Genomic DNA, 19,150 nt, shown 5'->3' on the forward strand with positions numbered 1-19,150 from the left:
AAATGGACATTATCACTAAGAATTGTTTTTTAACTTAACCAAGAATAACATCAGACACAAGTTTGATCTCTTGATTTTTCAATATTTTACATTATTTTCCTTATGGCTATTTTATTACCATCTCCTTATTAAACATTCTTTGTGCTACAGAATGATGCTCAACAAATTCTCTTTAATCACTAGCTCTTATAATCAATCTGATACATGCATAGGAGCTCTTATATTTAATTTCTACTGCTTTGAAAATCATCTCGTGGTTGCAAACACAGAATTGTGCAGTGTATTTCCGTTCTATGTGAAGAAAAATGGATTAGGTTGGGGAGAACAGTCACTGAGTACATCCACGATGAAAACTTGTGCAGGACATGGGGTTAACTACTTACAGAATTGAACGATGGCCTTGAAGTACCACCACATTTTTGGGGGGCACTTGTCCCAGCTCCGCTCACCTGTCCTCCAGGCTGAGGGGCCTATGGGGCAGTTAGGATCAAGGGGCAACACAGTGGCAAATGGGAAACAAAAACGTAAACTATTGAAGTATTAAACAAGTTATATAAATATATAATCTCCTCAAGTAACCAAGGTCAATTGTGAAAAATAAGTCAGTGATCAGAGAATGATGCAATCAAACGCTTTCCCTTCCTTATAATATCAAAACAGAACAGCTGATTTATTAGAACCTTGGATAACTGTTTCCTTCATCAAATTATTAAATCATAGGATAATTAACAAGGCAACTGCCAAGAAGAATCTAAAACTGCTGCACATTTAAGGAATACTTTTGAGAATATATACATATATATGGCATCTTACATTCTCTCACAAATATTTCCTAAATGTGCACCAATATTGGAATCTTCTCTGCTAAAGCTCTATTAAGGAGGCTGTTTTTGAAACACCTGATTGTGGAGGCAGTTATAAAAAATGTTGTTGCTGAATATCTCATATTGCACTGTGACCACTTTTATCGAGATAATTATTACAGTTTGGAGATAACACAGAAACATTTACCTAAGACAATCATTAAAGGGATCTATCTTCTTGACTACTATATAGGTTCTGAAAGTGGCAAACACCAAAACATTGAACATCTATATGTAAATGCAGAATATTAATAATACTTATTAAACCATTTTGTTTACTTCAAGCAGCTTATATTTTAAGGCAACTCAATGTATATTGTCATATAACTTTCTCTCATGCAGTAATACAGTACAGTTTTAATTCTAGATAAAAATAAACAGAAACACTTGTATTTATGAGAAGTAGTGATTTATTATCAATTAAGATTAATCCCTCATTACTTTGTAGACCATTATTTGAAAATCATCCAAGCTTAATAAATATGAACGAAGTTGTTCCAACAAGATGCCTATTTTGAATAGCTACTTTTGTGTTCTTTCAAAACTCATATTAACATTTTTACAGAGATAGTGATCCAGTAAAGATGTCAGTCCCATTCAAGTAGTTGTAGAGCCTCTTACCTGATGCAGAAATGCACTGTGTGTATGCCGTGAGTTTTACTTGCTTAAGCATGAACGTACTTGTTACTGCTGTGTATGTGCACACACTTGGATCACAGCTATTTAACGGTGTCAGAAACCATAGCTGCATTCAGAAATCATGAAAAATTACGATTTATAAACCATGGTTTGATTAAAGTAATGGGGAGGGAAATTGAAATGGGGAGGGATACTGATGATGATGATTTTGTGTATTGTTGAATGCAAATTGTCCAACAAAGTAGTTTGTTAGTGAGTGCTAAACTGGGATTCTAACAGGTCAATCCAAGGGGGAGGGGGGAGGAAGAGTGGCAGTCAGGGATGGCACTGCATCAGTGCCCCCACATCGCCTCCAATGGGGTTTCAGGTGGTGCAGGGAAAAAAAATAGAAAAACTGCAGTCACCCAAAAAGTCCCATAGGGAAGACTGACTTATGTCACAGTTTTGGTGGCGTACATTGGCTGCTGGCACAAGGAAGTTTCTGTGCTAAAAGTCCTTTGGAAGCCAACTAAAGTCAGCTTCATCCCCGGGAAACCCCCTTGAAATTTCAGAGCAGCCTCTTGCCATGCAGAAATGGCAGTGTGGAATACCACTTCTGGATTCCTGCACTGTTGCATCCTGGCACTGGAGTAAGACTCTCTGTACTCGTGTCTGTGTCACTTTGCATGGTGTTAGTGACACAGGCACCAGAGCAACCCTTTCACTGCTTCCAATGCAGCTTCAAACTGCCCCTTTGTATTACACAGCAAGCCGCATTCTATACCTGGTTTGCAACCTATGATTTCTACTAATTTTAGTCTGTTGTGATGTCCAAAGGCAGAAATCCCTTTGTGTATCTAAATGGTTAAGAGGGAAGTGCTGTTGTACAAAAACACAGATCTACAGAAAATTGCTATTCCCCCGACATTTAGTTGTTGATGGTACATCCTCCCTTCCCTTTCACTTGCCTCTACATTCCCCTTCTCAGCTTGTGATGTCTCACCAAACATTAATATGTTTCAGTGACTTCAGCCTCTCCCAAGTGGAAATTTAAAAGGCAAGGGAGAATCACGGGTTTTGCAGGCTTGTGTATGTGTATATGTGTGTGAGAGAGTTTATTAGAACCATAAGGAGGACAATATTTATATTTGTTTATTCAACATCACATTAAATTTTTTTCTTTTCTTTTTTATATCTCGTAATGAGTAGCCCCAGAAGGTTTCAGAGATTCCATATATTCCAGATTCATTCAGGAACCAGCTGTAAACATGTATTTACGGTGACTATTTCTTTGCTTTTACTGCTGCTAATTAATGCTGGAGCTTCTCTCATTCTAAATATATTAAAATGTTTCCTAGTTTACAAACAGGACGTGCTAAATGCAATTCATCATTCATTATGAAGATATGCAAAAGTTCTTCAATTACCATTATACAAATCATCTGAAAAAGAGGGTTCTCCTCAAAATTGTTGCCTTTGAATGCATACAGTTTATATTATATAGATCAAATTTATCATATATAAAAATCAGGTTCAGACATATTAATGTAGTGATATGCTTCACATCATCCAATTTTTTTGTTCTTATTTACACAGGCTTTGCAAAGTGCTAATAGATAGAAGTAAGGCTATTTGAACCTGATAACAGAGTAAAATTTTTAACGCATGTTTACATAAAGGATTATTTTGAGGGTGAATTATTATGCAGTTGAACATTTTAACACAATACATATATTTCTGAGTATCAGTATCTACTCTTTCTTTGCAGTGATTATAAAACAAAATAAACTTCCTTCATGCTAATTTTGGGACATGAGTAAGAGTAAAACATTAAAAGGAAATAGTCAAAGGAATGCAAAAAGCATGTCTAACAAAATATTAAATTGTCAAACTTTTTTTCTGAAAGTAGGCTAACAGCTTTTTATCTCTAAACATGGTGTAGACCAACTATGCATAAATATTTTATGGAAATTGCGTGGAATTACTCCTCAAAACACACTCTCATGAATATCTTATTTACTTTTTCAGAATTAGAACTGAAATGTAGAATATATTTTACCTGTGTAAAGATGAGAGTTTCTGAGCTCCTGCTGTCCAGGCTGAGCACAAATCTGATGGACTGGAAAAGTTCTTGGATACTGGCTCTGAATTGTTCCTCCTCCATTCCACAAGTTGCTCTAGAGTAAAGGATCCGAGACTGCACAATAAACTTAAAGAGATATTCCAAGGCCTTAAGGAGCAGAAAAAGGACAGTACAACAAAGAAAAAGAGAAGTAAAGGAGCTTTAGAAAAAGCCAGAGGGGAAAAATTAAGGCAAATGATTAACAAAGTCTTCATATTCAAAACAGGCTGCATATATTATTAGTTAAAAGTCAATAAAGTGAAAGTTATTTTAATTTTACTTTTCACTAAATGGAAAAAGTCTCTAAAATACAGATTCAGTATCAATGCATCTAGGAAGAAGTTAAAAGTTATTATCATATTTTGTGCATTATTACAAGATTTTTGCCTTGTTGTACCTCTTTCCTTAAGAACACATTGCTTAATTGTAACTGTTTGCCAAGTAGCCATCATCTGTGTGTTCACAATGATGGGTTTGTATCTGAGCAAAGCCACTATCTGAAACTCCTTCAGCTAGCGTCAGGTGCAAAATACCCCTCTCCTCAGAGTTGAAGTTCAGATTGCTCATACCCATGGGAAAGAAGTTGCCACCTCCTGCTCAGTTTATTATAAACTTCAAGAGTATTCCACAGTAAGTTAAAGACACCTGTTGCTGTGAAAGTGGGGGAGTTGTATGAATGCACAGATGAACCCTGGAAGAACAAAAGTTACAGGTAAGCAGCCTGTTTTTACTTTGTTGTGGTCTCTGTGCATTAAATTGATGCCTACAGCCTAGCAAGCCCACCTATTTGGAGGTGGGCACAAATGCTTCAGGAAAAGAAAAAGTTGAAAACAGCTTGACGGAAGTATGCATTTGCTCATTGGCTTATCTATAGAGTTCAGGAAGAGGAATCCCTTCACTGAAAATGGAGAATGCAACCATATCTTTTTTCGGCTCTCAGTATAATTCTGAAGGCTGCCCCCAAGGGGAAAAAATGAAAAAGTAACTTTTCACCCTATTTTTCCCAAGGATTTTTTTCAATTATTCTAGCAGCAAAATTGGGAAATTTGGGGGAATGCTGAAAAAAAATATGAAAAATTTTCTCTTCAGACTCAGAGCAATGCTTCTTAAGGCAAGATTTTTCACACTTGAAGTGTATAGCACAGCGATAGCAAACCTTTTCGAGTCCGAGTGCCCAAATTGCGATCCAAAACCCACTTATTTATCGTAAAGTGCCAACACGGCAATTTAACCTGAATACTGAGGTTTTAGTTTAGAAAAAACGGTTGGCTCTGAGGTGTGCATTACTCGGGAGTAAGCTTGGTGGTAGTCGGTGGCTTTGCTTTGAAGCAACTGTGCAACTCTTCCAATGGGTGAATCACGACCCCAAGAGGGTTTACTCAGAAGCAAGCCCCACTGCCAGCAACTGAGCTTACTCCCAGGTAAAGGATCGTTTAACAGCGCTTAACAGGGTTACCTACACTGCTTCCCCAAAACTAAGTCTTAGGTTTAATGCTAATAATTGAGCCCAGGGGCCCAGGCCAGCCTAGATGTGTGTGTGTGTGGGGGGCGTTTCTGTTTGTGCGTGCCCACAGAGAGGGCTCTGTGCTACCTCTGGCACCCATGCCATAGATTTGCCGCCACTGGTATAGCATGGAAAAGTCTGAGGAATGTGTCATTTTTTCAGTTTAAAAACTGGAAAATTTGGGGGAACATTGAAAAATACTCATGTGATTTTTTTCCCCTTTGGGAATGAGTACAATGAAAGACAAGCTTTCAATCAAAACGATATAATCTATTATGATAACTTATATACTGTGGACATACCTAATTTTAAAGATTTTTTTATTTAAATGTAAATAATATTGGCATCAATTAATATGCTGTAAAGTGTTATTTAAAAAAAACAGTGTTTTCAGTTTTATCACTTTTAATTGAACAACCAAATATGCTGATAGTCCTAACTATTGCGACCCATGATGGTATTTGTATCCAAACAACACACTTTGTTTACTATAGGATTTGTTTTCTACCTTTACCTATTATTTTTTTCTAACTCTCAGACAACAGAAATTAAGACACATGTGCTATAGTAGTAGGATGCAGAAATTTGAAACTTTCTATACTACTGGATATATTTGTAATTTTCTTATAGAAAATAAAGACATTTAGATTCCAAAAATATTCTAAAAAGAATATACAGCAAAAAGTTCATTTGTCCTCCTGATGGAACAGACTACAAAAAATGCCACCTTGAAGTTACATAAATGCAGGTCACTATTGAGCAGTTTTTCCAGTGCCTTGCCCATGAGTTGACTGATGATCATGCAGGAATTTGTGACTGAATTGGAAGATAAAGTTGAACAAGGTCCTGGAAGAACTGTTTCCCTGAAGGCTGAGTGGATAATGAATTCCATGCTCCAGAAGTTGAAAAACAGATGGTAGCGAGGTAGATCCTTAGAGATGAGCATGCCAATCCTAGAGGCAGAAAATGAAATTATTCTAGGCTGAAAATCAGTGGTCAGACCCCATCTATGTTCTAAGGAACATGAGGTACAGAGTGTCTTGATGAAAGATCTTATTATGGTGTGAAAACAGATCTGGCAACTTTTGCATGCTTATATAGTGAGACATGGTCAGCATCACAGGTAAAACGTGATCAGAATGCAGCCTTTTGAGTCCTTCACTGTCTTCCCTTGGACTTTAGTTAAAAGGGGTGGAAGGCAAAGAACAGGTAATCCAACCATATCTGAATAAAGCTGTCTCCCATGGATAGGTTGCCTGTTCTTACCCTGGAGCAGAATCAATGCTACTTGGTGTTGTGTGGAGTTGCAAGGAGGTCAATTTGTAAAAAAAAAAATCCACTATTAAAAACCAGATTCAGATAGTTGTCACTGGTCTCCCACTTGTATATTACAGTCCATTAATATGGTAGGTTGAGTGGTGTTGTTTCCTGAAACATGAATGGCAATTGAAGTGATGTTGTATATGATGGATCTCTTCCACAGGCAGCAGGATAGGCTGCTCAGAGCTCTGGGTGTTGTACCACCCTGCTATTAACATAGTTGCTGACAGTCACTTGTTCTACTTTGCCCTGCAATTGTCTGGGGGGAGAAAGGCACAAAGTATACAAAGTACACTGCCAGAAGCTCTAGTGTTAAGGTCAAGCATCTTTGCCATGAAACACCAGGGCAGAACAACTGAGTCAATGTCATAGTAGGCACCACAACCCCAAAGTGAAACATCTGTTGTTAAGGTCAGTTGTGGTGCAGATGGCTTAAATGAGACGTCCCAATACGAGTTGGGCAAGCATATCCACCAGCAAGGAGACTACAATTCCCTCAATGGCATGAGGAGTTAGTCTTCTGCATGTATAATTAATTGGAAATGATGGAGGAAACAAAAATTTAGGCATCTTATATGCAGTCTGGCATAACGAATTTCAAAAATGGAAGCCTCCATTACAAGCTGACTATTTCTTGCAGGACATAATAGTGAAAAGGGATGCCAAGTTAATGATGATATTTCTCTGACCTTGAGGCAAGTAAGCCCTCCCAGTTAAAAATGCCTCTATGCAGTATAGTGTTCAGGCAAGCCAGTGATGTGACTTCTCTGAGTTCACCTGGAGACCCATTGAGGCTAGAATAGGGGTCTGCAACGTGCAACTCCGGAGCCACATGCGGCTCTTTTGTCCTTGTACTGCAGATTTGTGTGGATTGGATCCTCTCAGTCTCCTTCGGAGAGTCGCCCTAAGGGTTAATGGGAAAGAGTCCCCGTTCCTAGAGAGGCACAGCCTGAGATGGCTATCCCAAGCCACTTCTGGCTTCCCTGTTCCAGCTGTCTGGTGGGCTGATGCCGGTGATGATGGCGCGGGGTGGATCCTCTTGAACAGGTGAGCAGCGAAGGGCTGGAAACGGGAGGGAGTTGCAGAAGTGCAGGTTTTCAGTGCAATCCTAACCGCAGTCCGCCCCCTTGAACGGGGGGTCAGGGGTCGACCCTGCTTTGGGTGGCTTCATTTCCCCCTCCCTGGGTCCTTCTTGGGGGCGGGGCCACATGGGGGACCCCAGCAGCGTCACCTTGGGTTGCAGATGCCCCAGCAGCCCCACTGAGCTCCAGGGGCTTTCCTGGCAGATGGCAGCTTGGCTGAGTCCTGGTGACAACGATGATGTCAGGTTTTAAAGGAGTTATTACCTGCAGCCCTACAAGGTTACAATCATCAGGACTGTTTGATGGGGAGGCGGTGGTGGGTGGGAATTGTTTGCTTCTGCATTGCCAAGGAGGGCAGGAGCGCATGGGGAAAGCCTTGCACGTGGATCTTGGAAGGTTTACTTCAGAGTAAGCCAGTGGAGAGTAAGCTTGTAGATCGTGGAAGGGAGGAAGGCCGCGATCATCCTCAGCCATGGTTGTCGCGGGTTGCCAACTCCCGGCGGGCAAATCCCAGGACATTTGGGGGTAGATTCTCAGAAGCTGTGGCTTTTGGAACCAGGGTGGGAGCCATGCTCAGTGAGGAATATGGCTGTCGAGTCCACCCTCCGTGGCAGACATGGAGGTCTGCTATTGTTTTTTAAGAGTTCAAAATGTTCAAACATCCTAAAACATCTCTCCTTCCCAACATGCTATTTGTCTTACTGAACAGAATATACAGGTTATGATGTGAACAGTGATATATTTTCCACTGCTATTTTTCAGAGTTTTTTCCTATTTCTAAACCCGCCACTGTTTTATAAAATTACTCAGTTCCTTAGCGAATGGTTCCAATTCCAATGAAATTGGGCAGTTTTGAGATTATTAACTTATTTCAGCTAGGAAGCATATCAAGTTTCTCTCTCACACACACTCAAATTATATTGTGTTTTATCTTCACCAATCAAATTTTCAGTTCAGGTAATTTTAACTATTGGGAAAAAAATCCTGAAATATTTATGTGGCATGGAAAAATAAGGTGGTGTGTTTGTAAAGCTTTTTTCCCACTAAACAGAAATCAATGTACATACTAAATCAAATACCAACAGATTTAGGGCACTGTAACTTTCAACTGCAATTGGAGATGAGGTTAAACCTCATCAGGAGAACTATCCTTGATTATAAGAGTTTTAGTTTAAGAAGCATGACAAAAAGTATTCAGAGACTGCAAAACCAAAATACAGAGCATTTAATAATCACTTTCCTTAAGTCTTCAAAGAATTTTACTTACTTTAACTTAGTAATCTTTACAACAGCCTGGTTTGAAATAGTTCTTGATCTATATTCAAAATAGCAACATTCATATGGGCCATGAAGCCAATCTCTGAAGTTTTCATATATTTCAGAGTTGGTATATAAAACATGCAAAGTTGACAGATATAATATTGACCATATACATTTTGGACACAAAGCTATTTACACATCTCTAAAATCTGTGTCTTGTCATATACCAACTCTTAAATGTAGTTTGCTTTACAATTCTGGAACATTTATGACAAAGGTGAAAAATATATGGCAGAAGAAAATTATGTTTAAAGAACCCAGTTCTCTGAATTTATTGAGATAGAGAATAGTACAGAATAAAAATGATAAACTGAAGGCCCTGAAATTAAAAGGTTTTGAACTTATTGCAAAGGTTTTGTCTCATCACTGGATTGGAATGAATCCTTTGATGAGCAATGCCACTCAACTAATGTCCACAGGCAGGGCATATGAACATTTAATTACATCTGCTTCCACATCCAACTGGAGGTAGACACCAGACCAAGACTTGCGAAGTTACAAGCCAAGAATAGCTCCAACCAAACCAGGCACTAGAGAGACTGCCTAATGAAAGAAAACAGGGAAAGAACAGAAAGGAAAGTTGCAAAGAACTCAGAGGAAGTGTCTGTGTACTGATGAGATTCTATGACTTATGGTTATTCTCTCAGATTCCTCAGCCAGCACAATAGTAGGAAATGATACCTTCCAATCCACAACTGAGAAGAAACTTTCAAGTTTCATTCTCCATCAGTGAAGGAATGTATTCTTGTGATGGGATGCTGAAAAGCTAGTCAACCCAGATGGGAGATGAAGGTGAATTACTGGAGATTGAACTGCCAGAGGAGTTGCCTGCCAAAGGCCATCTAGAGTGAGATGTACCTAAGTAGTTTATAGAGTCCCATAAAAAGAAGAGGCAGATGCCCAAGCACCTGTCCCAGAGGAATACTGGTAGCAAGGACACTAATGGGCACTAATGCCTTTGGGAGATGGGAGATTCTGTACTTTAGAGCTGGATACTTTCTTTCACATATACTTGAAATAAATGAACGAGTAGTCAGAGTTGCAGAAGGGGGCCGTTTGCTTGATGCAGGTCTTGAGCACCCTCTTAACATCCAGTTCATGCCAGTCCCACTCCTTAGATTGATCTATCTCACTGACAGGATGGAGAGTTTTGGAAATTTTCTGATCAACAAAATGGTCACCACAAAGCTCATCTTGAAGGATAAAATCCTCACTGTAATAGTTCAAACAAAATGTTCTGCAAAATATTCTAGATGAGCACCCTTACTGAGTGGGAAAGGAAAGAGAGACACTCACTTGAGGAAACTTGCTGGGGTTAGGTAAGGATAATGGCAGTCTTTCTATTGAGATGACCACTACATGGGGGCAAAGAATATCATTCTGGTGCAATGGTGAAGAAACAACATGACTTTCTGGATCTTTGCTGTACCAAACACACTTATTAAGTGTTATTTTGAACACATTCTACATAGAAGACATACCCTCATTGCCTCCTGAATATGGTCCTGTCGCACAACCTCAGCTGATCGGTCCATATACCACTTTAAACACCGGATCAGTTCTCTGGGTAAAGAGTAACAATATAATAATATCAGGCATCAGTTCTGAAGTTATCCAGCACAAATCTTCATTTCCTGGAACATCTCTTTTGCTAAGTTTATTTTATTTTTTTCATTGATGTACAATAGACTAACACTATGTTAGCAAATAAAAGGAACATCAAAATAATTTCTAGAATCTCAAACCATTACACAATAGTAATGGAGATAGACAAAATAAATTAGACATAGAGGTTATAACAGATATTGCTTGAAAAGGTGAGAAGGGATACTCTGTCAAGTATTGGGGAAAAGGACTCCTGAGTTACGGCCCTGCGCCATCAACAGGGCCCTGCGCCATCAAGAATATCATTCTGGTGCAATGGTGAAGAAACAACATGCATTATACTTGATCCTTCTCAGGAAAGGAATCCGCACAATCACTGTATCTTTAATCACAACAATTTGAAATGATAAAACTAGTCATGAAGGTGGAAAGCCGGGGGGAGGTTATCACTGGGGGACAGCAGGCATGCTGCCCGGTGTTCAGATCCATCCTCTATGCTGCACCTCTGCTTCCTTAGGCAGCATATCAATAAACAGGTTGTGGCCAAATTTTATTGCACAAAAATTGGCTTGTCTGCATCTTATTGTTATGTACCCTCGACCTCCCTCTCCGCTCCTGAGGCAGCAACCCTGACACTAACAGTGTTTTAGAAATGAGGTACTGGGGACTGCCATAAGCCATTTTGGGTTCAATCTATCTCATAGAAGTGACAGTGGAATTGCACAGGACAGTCATCCTGAAAACACAAGGGACAAGGAAACCATCTTATTGATTGTAGTATTCACCCGTTTCCTTTGTTTTTCTATTTCAAAAGTAATCAGTATGTTAAAAACATTACATAACTATTCAGACTAGAAGTTTACATCTCAAAGTATTGCCATGTGTGAAAAGCTTATAAAACAGAACCTACTTGTATGCCAGGGCTCCTGCAAAATGCTTTTGAATGTAAGTGTCCATCACAGGTCGAAAATGAAAATATTTGCTGTCACGTAGGAGATTTATGATGAACACCTGCAGGATTGGGAGAAAGGTATGCATAAATAATGAGACCGATAAAAATGCAATACATTAACAAATATTTGCAATGTCATAAGCTTCAGTGCATTATTAGTCTATGATTCATTATAACTTTTCTGCTCTCTGTCTTCCAGTGAGAAAGGAAAGCATTAGGAATCTGATAATAGGTTTTTGTGCAAGGAAGAATTTGTTTCTGTGAGATTTATAAATATGTAAATAATTCAGAGAGAAAAGTATTTTATCTGCTTTTGTTGACTTCCCACATCAACACAAAAGGAAAAACCTGCAGTCCTTTCTAAAATAAAAACAAAGAAATTCCCTGAAAATTAGCCCCTTGTACCCTGGAAAACATTCAATTAAAAAATTACAAAGAATCCTACATCCCAGCTGTAAGCTGGAGCATCATTTGTGCTTGAGGAAAGGGAAGGGGACAGAATGACTCTGGACAACTGAGCCCAGTACTGATAGTCAAGTGACTGTAAAGCATCTTTCTACAGCTCTCCCCACAGGCAGAGTTGCCAAAAGGGGAGGGACTGGTGGGACAAAACTGGGGGAGATCAGCTGGAGGGCCTTGAAGCCAGCATCACATTGCGTCCAGGAGAATGTCTTTCCATTTATCGTTACTGCAGTTCTGGTTGCAGTCATTAGGGGCACATGGAAATATAAGCACAGTACAATTGTCCCTACCACATTGCGACTTTCCACATCATGGTTTGACTGATTGTGGGTCAGCACCGGACCCAACCCCCCAACACAAGCATCTCCAAAGAACCCCCCAAAATGGGCCCTGGCACCACAAGGGGGGCTGATGATGAAAAAGCCCATGACCATGGCTATCAAAGGGCTGCCACGGGCAATGTACACCACCTCCAGAGCAGATGAATAAAATCCGCCCAGAGAAGCTGTCTGAAAAATCCACAGCCCTGCTCGCAATGTTATGTGCTTTTCCACACTGTAACTCCTTATCTCAGTGATGTAGGAGGGACAACTAGTAGCTTAGACTATTAGCTACTAGACTTGCTTTTCTGCAAGAATTAAAGCAAACTTGCCCAACAGATCAACCTCAACCTATCAATGAATCGAGCACTGGAACAATATGAGATAGCACGCTGGTGACTGCTACACTGACTGCCAACTTGCTAACAATGTCATTGTTTCTAATAGCCTAGCCTTTTTCTTCCCTTCCTTATACCCAGCTCAACCAGATTTTGCAAAGCAATAATGTGTTGCAGCAAGATTAAAAAAACCTTTCTCTCTCCTCGCCTTATTTCTCTCCCTCTTTTCCACCCTTTTCTCGTTTATTTCTCTCTCCCTCCACCAAAATTTTCCTCCCCCATCCAATTTATTTTCAAGTCTTGGTCTTAACTTCTTCTGATCCTATCCTGCTTGGCAGCAGAATTTATTAAATTGTAGTAGAGAAGCAAGCCTTTGTTAATATTATGAACAGAAGGGGGGAGTTAATGTTTTCTCGTGATCTAACAAAGTAGTAAAAGGATGCTTCCCCTCTCTTCTACCCTTTAGGATGGAACATTAATCTGTTTCAGAGGTTATACATGTGGAACAGAAGTCAGAATCCTAGTCCAGGCCCTGGGTTGTTATCTTTATTACTGTATTGATGGAAGATTTAATAGCCCTCTAGACATACTTTAATGCCATTAAATGTTAGATTTATAGCCATACCTAGTTTTTTTTCCCCAATGGGGTCCCAAAGCTGCTCAGTTCTCTTGTCCCCCATTTTATCCTCGCAACAACCCTGTGAGGTAGTAGCCTCAGTGTGTGACCCAGTAACCTTCTACAGAGGTTTGAGAATCTTAGAATTAGAGACATGGCAGGTTGCTTAAAAACTCTCTTTTATGTTACCCTCCCATTGGTGGCATAGCATCCCTTTCATAAGAACATAAGAAAGAGCCTGCTAAATCAGACCAGAGTCCATCTAGTAGTCCAGCACTCTGCTACTCGCAGTGGCCCACCAGGTGCCTTTGAGAGCTCACATGCAGGATGTGAAAGCAATGGCCTGCTGCTGCTGCTGCTGCTGCTACTCCCAAGCACCTGCTCTGCTAAGGCATTTGCAATCTCAGATCAAGGAAGATCAAGATTGGTAGCCATAGATCGACTTCTCCTCCATAAATCTGCCCAAGCCCCTTTTAAAGCTATCCAGGTTAGTGGCCATCACCACCTCCTGTGGCAGCATATTCCAAACACCAATCACACGTTGCATGAAGAAATGTTTCCTTTTATTATTTTATTCCTTTTATTCTTCCCCCCAGCATTTTCAATGAATGCCCCTGGTTCTAGTATTGTGAGAAAGAGAGAAAAAAATTCTTTGTCGACATTTTCTACTGCATGCATAATTTATAGACTTCAATCATATTCCCCCCTCAGATGTCTCAGCTCATTTTTTTTACTCTCGACTGAATCAGAAGAGGTGTCCAGCTGCCAACGGGGACCTGTGGGTCCACCCAGTCAGCCACGTATGGCTATTACTCGCAATGACTCACAAAATAATTGCCAGTATCATAACAACTATGAAAATACTAAATAAAGAGAAGATGAAAGGGTTCATTAATCAGAAATCAGTAATTCTCACCAGAGACTGAAAGACCAGCAGTCCATATTTTTCTGTATTGTCATCCAAAATCACAAATAAAGTATCCAGAATATCCTGAAGAAACTGGAAAGGCACAAAATCCACGAAGTATCATATAGTATGTTATAAATAATTCAATCAGTTAGTAGTTTATTCATATTACATATAAAAGATGTATATTCAAGTCTCTGTTCCCCATATGAAAAAAAATCGAAAGACACATTAAAAATATCAAACACATTACTTCTTACAGTACTATTTCACTAAACAGTTGTAGTTTTCAGAAGATACAAGATACAATAGAAACAGTTGCAGATCCTCAGGAAACTAATTATTCCTAGTTATTTTATCTTCAATAGAACTTCTGTTTCAAGTGTCTATTCCATAACCTGCTTAATCACTAACAGTCATATTATATACTAAACACCTTGTGGAAAGAGAACACAATGGCTACAATCCTAATTGAGAGTTTCGGGGAATAAGCCCCATTGAATGAAATGGGAGTTACAATTAAGGAGACAAAAAGTAATTACATCCTTTGCTCACATAAGTGTAATTCATAGATTTTACAAGGTAAGCGAGTTTAATAACACAATTTCTTGTATTTAAGAAATCTAAAGAATTTCTAAGCACTTTTAAAAATAGGATTTGTCCTTATTTCATGACTCTGTTCTAAATATAATTGATTAGGAAAGGTCATAAATTGCTTTTTACACTTTTCTGGGAAGCCTAATTCATTAAAGATATATTATTGAATGGTTAATAGTTATGTACAAGAATTTAGATTAATTTTAATAATCATACAATAGTGTAAAAAAGAACAATGAAGCATATTGTTTTAAATAGTAAACGAAATAAATATGGTTAGCTGAATTAACAATTAGCAGAAGCATTTTTAAAATCAAAATATTGTAACATTTTATTTGATCATGTCATTATTTTCATAAAAGCCAATAACTGTATCTAGAACTAGCAACATAGAGGATGTGTAGCTCCCACTCAAAACTCAGCCTTACATGTCCTCATCTTCATCCAATAATAACTACTACTACAAAATGGCAAATATGATATTCTCATGATCAGAGCTACCGATGTAACTTTTCATGAAATTTTGAAACCACAGCAAAAATGCATTAATGAATTGTTTTGGGTTACTGTGGGTAATTGTTTGTATGTTTTGCATGCGTTTTTGACATAGGAATCAATTTTATTTTTCAGAAAGAACTGTGTATGGTTGACTACTGATGAAGACAGCCTGCCAATAAGAGGTTTGTATGTTATAAGAATTTTATTATATTTACATTAATTGAAATGTTTTTATTATAGAACCTATTAGATCTACAGTAATTCAGTTTCTACATATATATCTGAACTTCTACTATTTTCTGGCTCCCCAGAACATAATTTCATAGGTTTAGATTTAAAATTATCACAACTGGATTTCTGCTGACTGACAGAAGGCAATCAGAGTAAGTAATATTTTTGGCTTCTTCGAAGACAATGAATTACCAAAAATTGCCACATATAAAATGGCTTAAAGCTGATTCAGTACCTTCACAATTTCTTCACCACTGACATGCTTCAGCCTTCCCAAAATATCCATTATTCGATCTGGATAAGCCTTCCATTTTAAGAGAGCAAGCAGATCCACTGTAAATTGTTAAAAGAATGATGGGTATACTGAGTTTAATCTAAAAAGGACTAATCATTAAAGAAGATAAAGTAAAATATAAGAAGCCTGTGAAAAATACATAACAACAATCAACATTTATTTCCAAAAACAAAACAAAACTGTGCATTAGTAATACTCAGAGCACAACATTTAGGTCACCAACTTTTTATTTAATGACAGCTACTTCCCAATAATGAACAATATACATCAGCATGGGCGGGGTCAGGGGCGCTCGGAGACCATGAGGCAGCAGGATTTCCTGCTGCCTCGTCATCTTTGAGCGCCCTCAACCCTGCCCATGTGTCACTGACATGGGCAGGGTCAAGGGTTCCCGGCTCCACCCCCACTGCTGTCTTCCTGGTCACATGGGGAGGCAATTTTGCACCCCCCACATGACCAGAAGAGTGGCGCCTGGGGGCAAAGGGTACCCCTTGTCCCTAGGCCAGTGGTGGCGAACCTTTGGCACTCCAGATGTTATTGGCCATGCTGGCAGGGGCTGATGGGAATTGTAGTCCATAACATCTGGAGTGCCAAAGGTTTGCCACCACAGCCCTAGGCAAATATGCCACTGCTGTGCTGGATGTCACTCTTCACTCGAACAGTCACTTCCATTTGGAGGTGGATCAGAATAGGAGAGCTAAGAGGGTGAAGCATTGATTAATGCCTTAGTAGTAATCTGCGGGCTCAGATAGCCCAGGAACTATAATTCTCAGCAGTTTCCTGTCAGCATGGCCAATTGGCCATGCTGGCAGGGGCTGATGGAAATTGTAGTTCCTGAACATCTGGAGAGCCGCAGGTTCCCTACCCCTGTTCTAGCAGATATTTGTGTGGAACTGTGGAATTCCCATGCCCCCACTGCTGCCAATACCTTCAGTTAGAACTTTCTAAGTTCTATACAGGCATACAGGTATGAGACAGTTCCCCCCTCTTTTCAGGTCACCAATTTTTACCCATGACTAGGATAACCATGGCAGTTCCAATGCCAAAAATGAAGGGAATCAAAACATCCTAGCTTAGATAACTTTCAGAACTTCCCAATGCTATTTGCATTGGAAGTGATGGTTTATTTACTAGAAGCCAGGAAAGGGGAGGAAGCACCAAACAGAATGGTGGGAAATATTTCCTCCTTTGCAAAACTGGACTTCAAAACCTACTTCTTACTTTATGGCATTGTATTTCCTTAATCAAGCTGACAGCCGCTGGAAGTGAATGACATGTGCTTTTAGAGTTTTTACACTTTTGCTGACTTTGAAGTCTCCCTGAAAGCTGAAGTGGAGTCCCAGCCACAGCTGCACAAAAGAGGGCTGTTTAAATTCTAAAATTCTATTTTTTTCTTTTACGGAATATTATTTTTTGTCAAACAAAATGCATTGAAAATAATAAAGAAGAAAAATATAGCCAACCCTCAGTTTTGTGTATTGTTGAAGGCTTCCCTCTGTGATACACCTCTGAAGATGCCAGCCACAAATGCAGGAGAAACGTTAGGATCAAGTAGTAGTAGTAGTTTGGATTTATATCCCCCCTTTCTCTCCTGCAGGAGACTCAAAGGGGCTTACAATCTCCTTGCCCTTCCCCGCTCACAACAAGCATCCTGTGAGGTAGGTGGGGCTGAGAGATCTCATAGTCTCAGCCTTGATCCTGAGTAGTATTTGGATCAGAAGACTCCAAGGAATTCCAGGGTCATGACTCAGAGGCAGACAATGGCAAACAAACCACCTCCAAATGTCTCTTGCCTTGAAAACAGCATAGGATTGCCAAAAATCAGCTGTGACTTGATGGTCTATAGGCATTCTTACTTACCTACCAATAACTGTCAGTACTTAAACTAAAACATATTTTTCCCTAGTTCATCAATCTACCTTCAACCTTATCTTTCAGGACTATTTCATATGACACCCACAGAAGCTGTGTATATATATATAGTGAATCTCTCTCTCTCTCTCTCTCAGATATATATATCTCAGCTCAATAATTGGAACCTCGTTTAACCTTCTAGAATTCCATGTTGCCATACCATTCTGTGTGAGTTTTGTTGAAGAGAGTTGGGTAGACACTGAAAAATATTCTTTGGCACTGCGCTGGAAAATCAGGCTTGAAGGGATGTTGGGACAACCATTATAGTCCTCTTTGCAGCATGGCAAACCCAGATACAATGCATGGTTATTGAATGTGCTGTTTTCATCACACTGCAGACATAAGAAAGTGAATGTATTCTATGTATTCTACGCACGCACAGACAAAATATATTATAGAAGACATGATACTCATGTATTCAGTACTCATTTTAGAAAAAGTTTTCTACAAAAATACCACTTTGATAGTTTTATGGTTATTTAAAGATAAAGACATCTGGAGTAATCTCTTCATAAATAACTAGAGTATATCTGGTAAGAATAAAACATCTTTGTTGAAGTATTCCTTGGGTATTAAATACCTTCAGTTGAACATTATCCTAGAGCATAAGAATTTCTGTTCACAGATACTTCCCTATGGATATGAAATAAACTCAGTGTAAGCAGATTAAAATAAAGGGTTTTTGTTTGTTTTTGTTGGAAGGGTTATATTAATTGTTAGGCCTCTGAATGACATTTGGCTTCCTATTTCCACACCAGAAAATATTTTCTGAAAGGATGAAAAAAATAACTGCTTTGCTCAGCAATTATGCATGGAAGGGATGTGTCAGTGTGGGTTTGTGAGTGGGAACAAGGCTTTCAGGTAACTTCTTTATAATAACTTTTGAATCATGTTGAAGTTTTTTCTTAATCAAATTGTGTTTCAGAATTCTAAAACCAGTGGTTCTGAACCTGTGGGCTAGGGACCCCTGGGAGGCTATGAAATTACTGTAAGTGATTCATGAATTAATCCAGCTTGGGCAGGTTTCCATCCTCCCCCACTGGTGCCTTCCCCTGAGTTCACCTCCATTGCAGCTATGCTCCTGCCATCTATGTATCAAGTCAATTACTGCCTGGGCATCATCTGCCAGCCAGTTTGCCATACCAGGGCCACTTCTACCTATCTGAGTGCACCTCCTTTGAGCTGCCAGCCAGGCATGGGGTCATCACCTAGAGGCCCCCAACAAACGGTGCACCAGCCCATTTAGGGCTGCTTGTGTACACATGAAGAAAACTGCTCCTCATAAGAGGCTTCAGTGGGGCATATGTATTTTCTCAATGCATGAATACAAACAGTACAACTATGATCATGTGGGAATCCACAATTTTTGTTGTTGTTGTTGTAAGGGGTTCCTTATATTCATAAGAATTACCTAGTAAAAATTCAGGCTTCCAAACACATGTATTTTTTATATTTAGCCCTAAGTATGAAGCAGCATATTGGTTTAAACATATATAATGGCACTAGATTCAACTAGGCCGTAATTGTGACAGGAGGCAGGGCACTGGATGAGCTCTGGAGCAGTGAGCATGCGTCCCTGGGCCAGC

The 19,150-nt window shown here is 39.3% G+C and overlaps 1 protein-coding gene across 8 annotated transcripts in view; it reads right to left on the reverse strand.

The window, feature by feature from the left end:
• Window positions 1–19,150, reverse strand: part of DOCK3 (dedicator of cytokinesis 3) — a 228,932-nt gene that overhangs the window by 98,414 nt on the left and 111,368 nt on the right. For 5 of the 8 annotated variants that reach the window (XM_048491133.1, XM_048491134.1, XM_048491132.1 and 2 more), the window contains exons 18-24: window positions 17,725–17,896; window positions 15,591–15,688; window positions 14,039–14,122; window positions 11,345–11,445; window positions 10,311–10,392; window positions 3,541–3,711; window positions 384–470 (exon numbers count right to left, since the gene is read on the reverse strand). In XM_048491133.1, coding sequence (XP_048347090.1) covers window positions 384–470; window positions 3,541–3,711; window positions 10,311–10,392; window positions 11,345–11,445; window positions 14,039–14,122; window positions 15,591–15,688; window positions 17,725–17,896 — 795 coding nt within the window. The remainder of the gene's footprint in view (window positions 1–383; window positions 471–3,540; window positions 3,712–10,310; window positions 10,393–11,344; window positions 11,446–14,038; window positions 14,123–15,590; window positions 15,689–17,724; window positions 17,897–19,150) is intronic. The other 3 variants (XM_048491130.1, XM_048491135.1, XM_048491129.1) reach the window with 1 other exon arrangement.

This window comes from Sphaerodactylus townsendi, linkage group LG03, assembly GCF_021028975.2.
Source record: "Sphaerodactylus townsendi isolate TG3544 linkage group LG03, MPM_Stown_v2.3, whole genome shotgun sequence".
NCBI classification, from domain to species: domain Eukaryota; kingdom Metazoa; phylum Chordata; class Lepidosauria; order Squamata; family Sphaerodactylidae; genus Sphaerodactylus; species Sphaerodactylus townsendi.